At 49.8% G+C, this 12,090-nt stretch overlaps 1 protein-coding gene across 2 annotated transcripts in view; it reads left to right on the top strand.

Annotated features, from left to right (window-relative positions):
• Positions 1-324, top strand: part of bub1 (BUB1 mitotic checkpoint serine/threonine kinase) — a 14,456-nt gene extending 14,132 nt beyond the window's left edge. For both annotated transcript variants that reach the window (XM_053231826.1, XM_053231825.1), the window contains one exon: positions 47-324. In XM_053231826.1, coding sequence (XP_053087801.1) covers positions 47-309 — 263 coding nt within the window. In that variant the 3' untranslated portion in view covers positions 310-324. The remainder of the gene's footprint in view (positions 1-46) is intronic.
• Positions 325-12,090: the final 11,766 nt, after the last annotated feature.

The following is a 12,090-nucleotide window of genomic DNA, read 5'->3' on the forward strand; positions in this document are numbered from 1 at the left end:
TGCTGAGTCGAGAAATTTCTAGAACAATGGAGTTTGTGTATTGTAGTGTTGATCTCTGACCCGTGGGATGAAGACGTGATCGCGTCTCTCCTCGCTGCTCTGCGCACTCCTCTGACCTCATACCCCAACCTGAGCACCTGGTCATGCTGTATTCCCTCCATCACCCCCAAACTCACCGTGCAGATGGGTAAGAACACCACACACACACACACACACACACACACACACACACACACACACACACACACGCACACTGCGGGATTTACCCCGCTGTTACTGACGAGCTCTGTCTCTCCGCCATCATCGTGACTGTTGTCATGAACCGCATATCAAATCTGACTCTCCAAACTCCGCCTTTACATTCATAAGAATTTACTAATCTAGAAGATGCAGCAGGCTGCTCAGTAACGCTCTAGAAATAAGGAGGCTGTGCTAGTTTATTTAGTCAGTTATGGACACAGTGTCACATGATGCTATACTGCGTCAGCTGTTTAAGTTGGTATTGCGCTATACACTCACACCGCCCTATACACTCACACCTCTCTATACACTCACACCGCTCTATACACTCACACCGCTCTATACACTCACACCGCTCTATACACTCACACCGCCCTATACACTCACACCGCCCTATACACTCACACCTCTCTATACACTCACACCGCCCTATACACTCACACATCTCTATACACTCACACCGCTCTATACACTCACACCGCTCTATACACTCACACCGCCCTATACACTCACACCTCTCTATACACTCACACCTCTCTATACACTCACACCGCCCTATACACTCACACCGCCCTATACACTCACACCTCTCTATACACTCACACCTCTCTATACACTCACACCTCTCTATACACTCACACCGCTCTATACACTCACACCGCCCTATACACTCACACCCCGCTATACACTCACACCTCTCTATACACTCACACCGCCCTATACACTCACACCGCCCTATACACTCACACCTCTCTATACACTCACACCGCTCTATACACTCACACCGCTCTATACACTCACACCTCTCTATACACTCACACCGCTCTATACACTCACATCGCTCTATACACTCACACCGCCCTATACACTCACACCTCTCTATACACTCACACCGCTCTATACACTCACACCGCTCTATACACTCACATCGCTCTATACACTCACACCGCCCTATACACTCACACCTCTCTATACACTCACACCGCTCTATACACTCACACCGCTCTATACACTCACACCGCCCTATACACTCACACCTCTCTATACACTCACACCGCCCTATACACTCACACCGCTCTATACACTCACACCGCTCTATACACTCACACCGCGCTATACACTCACACCGCGCTATACACTCACACCGCCCTATACACTCACACCTCTCTATACACTCACACCTCTCTATACACTCACACCTCTCTATACACTCACACTGCTCTATACACTCACACCGCTCTATACACTCACACCGCCCTATACACTCACACCTCTCTATACACTCACACCGCCCTATACACTCACACCTCTCTATACACTCACACCTCTCTATACACTCACACTGCTCTATACACTCACACCGCTCTATACACTCACACCGCCCTATACACTCACACCGCTCTATACACTCACACCGCTCTATACACTCACACCGCGCTATACACTCACACCGCGCTATACACTCACACCTCTCTATACACTCACACCTCTCTATACACTCACACCTCTCTATACACTCACACCGCTCTATACACTCACACCGCGCTATACACTCACACCGCGCTATACACTCACACCGCCCTATACACTCACACCGCTCTATACACTCACACCTCTCTATGCACTCACACCTCTCTATACACTCACACCGCCCTATACACTCACACCGCCCTATACACTCACACCTCTCTATACACTCACACCGCTCTATACACTCACACCGCCCTATACACTCACACCGCCCTATACACTCACACCGCCCTATACACTCACACCGCTCTATACACTCACACCGCGCTATACACTCACACCGCGCTATACACTCACACCGCCCTATACACTCACACCTCTCTATACACTCACACCTCTCTATACACTCACACCTCTCTATACACTCACACTGCTCTATACACTCACACCGCTCTATACACTCACACCGCCCTATACACTCACACCTCTCTATACACTCACACCGCCCTATACACTCACACCTCTCTATACACTCACACCTCTCTATACACTCACACTGCTCTATACACTCACACCGCTCTATACACTCACACCGCCCTATACACTCACACCGCTCTATACACTCACACCGCTCTATACACTCACACCGCGCTATACACTCACACCGCGCTATACACTCACACCTCTCTATACACTCACACCTCTCTATACACTCACACCTCTCTATACACTCACACCGCTCTATACACTCACACCGCGCTATACACTCACACCGCGCTATACACTCACACCGCCCTATACACTCACACCGCTCTATACACTCACACCTCTCTATGCACTCACACCTCTCTATACACTCACACCGCCCTATACACTCACACCGCCCTATACACTCACACCTCTCTATACACTCACACCGCTCTATACACTCACACCGCCCTATACACTCACACCGCCCTATACACTCACACCTCTCTATACACTCACACCGCCCTATACACTCACACCCCTCTATACACTCACACCGCTCTATACACTCACACCTCTCTATACACTCACACCGCCCTATACACTCACACCTCTCTATACACTCACACCGCTCTATACACTCACACCTCTCTATACACTCACACCGCCCTATACACTCACACCTCTCTATACACTCACACCGCCCTATACACTCACACCGCCCTATACACTCACACCGCGCTATACACTCACACCGCTCTATACACTCACACCTCTCTATACACTCACACCGCTCTATACACTCACACCGCTCTATACACTCACACCTCTCTATACACTCACACCGCCCTATACACTCACACCGCTCTATACACTCACACCGCTCTATACACTCACACCGCCCTATACACTCACACCTCTCTATACACTCACACCGCTCTATACACTCACACCGCTCTATACACTCACACCGCCCTATACACTCACACCTCTCTATACACTCACACCTCTCTATACACTCACACCGCCCTATACACTCACACCTCTCTATACACTCACACCGCCCTATACACTCACACCGCCCTATACACTCACACCGCCCTATACACTCACACCTCTCTATACACTCACACCTCTCTATACACTCACACCGCCCTATACACTCACACCGCCCTATACACTCACACCTCTCTATACACTCACACCTCTCTATACACTCACACCTCTCTATACACTCACACCGCCCTATACACTCACACCGCCCTATACACTCACACCTCTCTATACACTCACACCGCCCTATACACTCACACCGCCCTATACACTCACACCGCTCTATACACTCACACCGCCCTATACACTCACACCGCCCTATACACTCACACCGCTCTATACACTCACACCGCCCTATACACTCACACCGCCCTATACACTCACACCTCTCTATACACTCACACCGCTCTATACACTCACACCGCCCTATACACTCACACCTCTCTATACACTCACACCTCTCTATACACTCACACCTCTCTATACACTCACACCGCCCTATACACTCACACCGCCCTATACACTCACACCGCTCTATACACTCACACCTCTCTATACACTCACACCTCTCTATACACTCACACCGCTCTATACACTCACACCTCTCTATACACTCACACCTCTCTATACACTCACACCTCTCTATACACTCACACCCCTCTATACACTCACACCCCTCTATACACTCACACCGCCCTATACACTCACACCTCTCTATACACTCACACCTCTCTATACACTCACACCCCTCTATACACTCACACCCCTCTATACACTCACACCGCCCTATACACTCACACCGCTCTATACACTCACACCTCTCTATACACTCACACCTCTCTATACACTCACACCGCTCTATACACTCACACCTCTCTATACACTCACACCTCTCTATACACTCACACCCCGCTCTATACACTCGCACCTCTCTATACACTCACACCGCTCTATACACTCACACCGCCCTATACACTCACACCTCTCTATACACTCACACCGCCCTATACACTCACACCTCTCTATACACTCACACCGCCCTATACACTCACACCGCTCTATACACTCACACCTCTCTATACACTCACACCTCTCTATATACTCACACCTCTCTATACACTCACACCGCTCTATACACTCGCACCTCTCTATACACTCACACCTCTCTATATACTCACACCTCTCTATACACTCACACCGCTCTATACACTCGCACCTCTCTATACACTCGCACCTCTCTATACACTCACACCGCTCTATACACTCACACCGCCCTATACACTCACACCTCTCTATACACTCACACCGCCCTATACACTCACACCGCCCTATACACTCACACCGCCCTATACACTCACACCGCTCTATACACTCACACCTCTCTATACACTCACACCTCTCTATACACTCACACCGCTCTATACACTCACACCTCTCTATACACTCACACCTCTCTATACACTCACACCGCCCTATACACTCACACCTCTCTATACACTCACACCGCCCTATACACTCACACCGCCTCTATACACTCACACCTCTCTATACACTCACACCTCTCTATACACTCACACCTCTCTATACACTCACACCGCTCTATACACTCACACCGCCCTATACACTCACACCTCTCTATACACTCACACCTCTCTATACACTCACACCGCCCTATACACTCACACCGCCCTATACACTCACACCGCCCTATACACTCACACCTCTCTATACACTCACACCGCCCTATACACTCACACCGCCCTATACACTCACACCTCTCTATACACTCACACCGCCCTATACACTCACACTGCTCTATACACTCACACCGCTCTATACACTCACACCTCTCTATACACTCACACCTCTCTATACACTCACACCGCTCTATACACTCACACCTCTCTATACACTCACACCCCTCTATACACTCACACCTCTCTATACACTCACACCGCTCTATACACTCACACCGCCCTATACACTCACACCGCTCTATACACTCACACCGCTCTATACACTCACACCTCTCTATACACTCACACCGCCCTATACACTCACACCGCCCTATACACTCACACCGCTCTATACACTCACACCGCTCTATACACTCACACCTCTCTATACACTCACACCGCTCTATACACTCACACCGCCCTATACACTCACACCGCTCTATACACTCACACCTCTCTATACACTCACACCGCTCTATACACTCACACCGCCCTATACACTCACACCGCTCTATACACTCACACCTCTCTATACACTCACACCTCTCTATACACTCACACCGCCCTATACACTCACACCGCCCTATACACTCACACCTCTCTATACACTCACACCGCTCTATACACTCACACCTCTCTATACACTCACACCGCCCTATACACTCACACCGCCCTATACACTCACACCTCTCTATACACTCACACCGCCCTATACACTCACACCGCCCTATACACTCACACCGCCCTATACACTCACACCTCTCTATACACTCACACCGCTCTATACACTCACACCTCTCTATACACTCACACCTCTCTATACACTCACACCGCTCTATACACTCACACCTCTCTATACACTCACACCTCTCTATACACTCACACCGCTCTATACACTCACACCGCCCTATACACTCACACCTCTCTATACACTCACACCTCTCTATACACTCACACCGCTCTATACACTCACACCTCTCTATACACTCACACCGCCCTATACACTCACACCTCTCTATACACTCACACCTCTCTATACACTCACACCCCTCTATACACTCACACCTCTCTATACACTCACACCGCTCTATACACTCACACCGCCCTATACACTCACACCGCTCTATACACTCACACCGCCCTATACACTCACACCGCCCTATACACTCACACCGCTCTATACACTCACACCGCCCTATACACTCACACCGCCCTATACACTCACACCGCCCTATACACTCACACCTCTCTATACACTCACACCCCTCTATACACTCACACCTCTCTATACACTCACACCGCTCTATACACTCACACCGCCCTATACACTCACACCGCTCTATACACTCACACCGCCCTATACACTCACACCGCCCTATACACTCACACCGCTCTATACACTCACACCGCTCTATACACTCACACCTCTCTATACACTCACACCTCTCTATACACTCACACCGCCCTATACACTCACACCTCTCTATACACTCACACCGCCCTATACACTCACACCGCCCTATACACTCACACCGCCCTATACACTCACACCTCTCTATACACTCACACCTCTCTATACACTCACACCGCCCTATACACTCACACCGCTCTATACACTCACACCGCTCTATACACTCACACCTCTCTATACACTCACACCGCCCTATACACTCACACCGCCCTATACACTCACACCTCTCTATACACTCACACCGCTCTATACACTCACACCTCTCTATACACTCACACCTCTCTATACACTCACACCTCTCTATACACTCACACCGCTCTATACACTCACACCGCCCTATACACTCACACCGCCCTATACACTCACACCTCTCTATACACTCACACCTCTCTATACACTCACACCGCCCTATACACTCACACCGCCCTATACACTCACACCGCCCTATACACTCACACCGCCCTATACACTCACACCTCTCTATACACTCACACCGCTCTATACACTCACACCGCTCTATACACTCACACCTCTCTATACACTCACACCGCCCTATACACTCACACCGCCCTATACACTCACACCTCTCTATACACTCACACCGCCCTATACACTCACACCGCCCTATACACTCACACCGCTCTATACACTCACACCTCTCTATACACTCACACCTCTCTATACACTCACACCGCTCTATACACTCACACCGCCCTATACACTCACACCGCCCTATACACTCACACCGCCCTATACACTCACACCTCTCTATACACTCACACCTCTCTATACACTCACACCGCCCTATACACTCACACCGCCCTATACACTCACACCGCCCTATACACTCACACCGCCCTATACACTCACACCTCTCTATACACTCACACCTCTCTATACACTCACACCGCTCTATACACTCACACCTCTCTATACACTCACACCTCTCTATACACTCACACCGCTCTATACACTCACACCTCTCTATACACTCACACCGCTCTATACACTCACACCTCTCTATACACTCACACCGCTCTATACACTCACACCTCTCTATACACTCACACCTCTCTATACACTCACACCGCTCTATACACTCACACCCCGCTATACACTCACACCGCCCTATACACTCACACCGCCCTATACACTCACACCGCTCTATACACTCACACCGCCCTATACACTCACACCTCTCTATACACTCACACCTCTCTATACACTCACACCGCTCTATACACTCACACCGCTCTATACACTCACACCGCTCTATACACTCACACCTCTCTATACACTCACACCTCTCTATACACTCACACCTCTCTATACACTCACACCGCTCTATACACTCACACCTCTCTATACACTCACACCGCCCTATACACTCACACCGCCCTATACACTCACACCTCTCTATACACTCACACCGCCCTATACACTCACACCTCTCTATACACTCACACCTCTCTATACACTCACACCGCTCTATACACTCACACCGCTCTATACACTCACACCTCTCTATACACTCACACCTCTCTATACACTCACACCTCTCTATACACTCACACCGCTCTATACACTCACACCTCTCTATACACTCACACCGCTCTATACACTCACACCGCCCTATACACTCACACCTCTCTATACACTCACACCGCTCTATACACTCACACCGCCCTATACACTCACACCTCTCTATACACTCACACCGCCCTATACACTCACACCGCCCTATACACTCACACCTCTCTATACACTCACACCGCTCTATACACTCACACCGCTCTATACACTCACACCGCCCTATACACTCACACCGCCCTATACACTCACACCGCCCTATACACTCACACCGCCCTATACACTCACACCTCTCTATACACTCACACCGCCCTATACACTCACACCGCTCTATACACTCACACCGCTCTATACACTCACACCGCGCTATACACTCACACCGCGCTATACACTCACACCGCCCTATACACTCACACCTCTCTATACACTCACACCTCTCTATACACTCACACCTCTCTATACACTCACACCGCCCTATACACTCACACCTCTCTATACACTCACACCGCTCTATACACTCACACCTCTCTATACACTCACACCGCCCTATACACTCACACCTCTCTATACACTCACACCGCTCTATACACTCACACCGCTCTATACACTCACACCTCTCTATACACTCACACCTCTCTATACACTCACACCGCCCTATACACTCACACCGCTCTATACACTCACACCGCCCTATACACTCACACCGCCCTATACACTCACACCTCTCTATACACTCACACCGCTCTATACACTCACACCGCTCTATACACTCACACCGCCCTATACACTCACACCTCTCTATACACTCACACCTCTCTATACACTCACACCGCCCTATACACTCACACCTCTCTATACACTCACACCGCCCTATACACTCACACCGCCCTATACACTCACACCTCTCTATACACTCACACCTCTCTATACACTCACACCGCCCTATACACTCACACCGCCCTATACACTCACACCGCCCTATACACTCACACCGCTCTATACACTCACACCGCCCTATACACTCACACCGCCCTATACACTCACACCGCTCTATACACTCACACCGCCCTATACACTCACACCGCCCTATACACTCACACCTCTCTATACACTCACACCGCCCTATACACTCACACCGCCCTATACACTCACACCTCTCTATACACTCACACCTCTCTATACACTCACACCTCTCTATACACTCACACCGCCCTATACACTCACACCGCCCTATACACTCACACCCCTCTATACACTCACACCCCTCTATACACTCACACCCCTCTATACACTCACACCGCTCTATACACTCACACCTCTCTATACACTCACACCGCCCTATACACTCACACCGCCCTATACACTCACACCGCCCTATACACTCACACCTCTCTATACACTCACACCGCCCTATACACTCACACCGCCCTATACACTCACACCGCCCTATACACTCACACCTCTCTATACACTCACACCGCCCTATACACTCACACCGCTCTATACACTCACACCGCTCTATACACTCACACCTCTCTATACACTCACACCTCTCTATACACTCACACCGCTCTATACACTCACACCTCTCTATACACTCACACCCCTCTATACACTCACACCTCTCTATACACTCACACCGCTCTATACACTCACACCGCCCTATACACTCACACCGCTCTATACACTCACACCGCTCTATACACTCACACCTCTCTATACACTCACACCGCCCTATACACTCACACCGCTCTATACACTCACACCGCTCTATACACTCACACCTCTCTATACACTCACACCGCTCTATACACTCACACCGCCCTATACACTCACACCGCTCTATACACTCACACCTCTCTATACACTCACACCGCTCTATACACTCACACCTCTCTATACACTCACACCGCTCTATACACTCACACCTCTCTATACACTCACACCTCTCTATACACTCACACCGCCCTATACACTCACACCGCCCTATACACTCACACCTCTCTATACACTCACACCGCTCTATACACTCACACCTCTCTATACACTCACACCGCCCTATACACTCACACCGCCCTATACACTCACACCTCTCTATACACTCACACCGCCCTATACACTCACACCTCTCTATACACTCACACCGCCCTATACACTCACACCTCTCTATACACTCACACCGCTCTATACACTCACACCTCTCTATACACTCACACCTCTCTATACACTCACACCGCTCTATACACTCACACCTCTCTATACACTCACACCCCTCTATACACTCACACCTCTCTATACACTCACACCGCTCTATACACTCACACCGCCCTATACACTCACACCTCTCTATACACTCACACCTCTCTATACACTCACACCGCTCTATACACTCACACCTCTCTATACACTCACACCGCCCTATACACTCACACCTCTCTATACACTCACACCTCTCTATACACTCACACCCCTCTATACACTCACACCTCTCTATACACTCACACCGCTCTATACACTCACACCGCCCTATACACTCACACCGCCCTATACACTCACACCGCTCTATACACTCACACCTCTCTATACACTCACACCTCTCTATACACTCACACCGCCCTATACACTCACACCTCTCTATACACTCACACCGCCCTATACACTCACACCGCCCTATACACTCACACCGCCCTATACACTCACACCTCTCTATACACTCACACCTCTCTATACACTCACACCGCCCTATACACTCACACCGCCCTATACACTCACACCGCTCTATACACTCACACCGCTCTATACACTCACACCGCTCTATACACTCACACCGCCCTATACACTCACACCTCTCTATACACTCACACCTCTCTATACACTCACACCGCTCTATACACTCACACCTCTCTATACACTCACACCTCTCTATACACTCACACCGCCCTATACACTCACACCGCTCTATACACTCACACCGCCCTATACACTCACACCGCCCTATACACTCACACCTCTCTATACACTCACACCTCTCTATACACTCACACCGCCCTATACACTCACACCGCCCTATACACTCACACCGCCCTATACACTCACACCGCTCTATACACTCACACCTCTCTATACACTCACACCGCTCTATACACTCACACCTCTCTATACACTCACACCTCTCTATACACTCACACCTCTCTATACACTCACACCGCCCTATACACTCACACCGCCCTATACACTCACACCGCCCTATACACTCACACCTCTCTATACACTCACACCGCCCTATACACTCACACCGCCCTATACACTCACACCGCCCTATACACTCACACCTCTCTATACACTCACACCGCTCTATACACTCACACCTCTCTATACACTCACACCTCTCTATACACTCACACCGCTCTATACACTCACACCGCTCTATACACTCACACCGCTCTATACACTCACACCTCTCTATACACTCACACCGCTCTATACACTCACACCGCCCTATACACTCACACCTCTCTATACACTCACACCTCTCTATACACTCACACCGCTCTATACACTCACACCGCTCTATACACTCACACCTCTCTATACACTCACACCGCTCTATACACTCACACCTCTCTATACACTCACACCGCCCTATACACTCACACCGCCCTATACACTCACACCTCTCTATACACTCACACCGCCCTATACACTCACACCTCTCTATACACTCACACCTCTCTATACACTCACACCGCCCTATACACTCACACCGCCCTATACACTCACACCTCTCTATACACTCACACCGCCCTATACACTCACACCTCTCTATACACTCACACCGCCCTATACACTCACACCTCTCTATACACTCACACCTCTCTATACACTCACACCGCCCTATACACTCACACCTCTCTATACACTCACACCTCTCTATACACTCACACCTCTCTATACACTCACACCGCCCTATACACTCACACCGCCCTATACACTCACACCGCTCTATACACTCACACCGCTCTATACACTCACACCGCTCTATACACTCACACCTCTCTATAC

Source organism: Pangasianodon hypophthalmus, chromosome 30, assembly GCF_027358585.1.
Source record: "Pangasianodon hypophthalmus isolate fPanHyp1 chromosome 30, fPanHyp1.pri, whole genome shotgun sequence".
In the NCBI taxonomy this organism is placed as follows: domain Eukaryota; kingdom Metazoa; phylum Chordata; class Actinopteri; order Siluriformes; family Pangasiidae; genus Pangasianodon; species Pangasianodon hypophthalmus.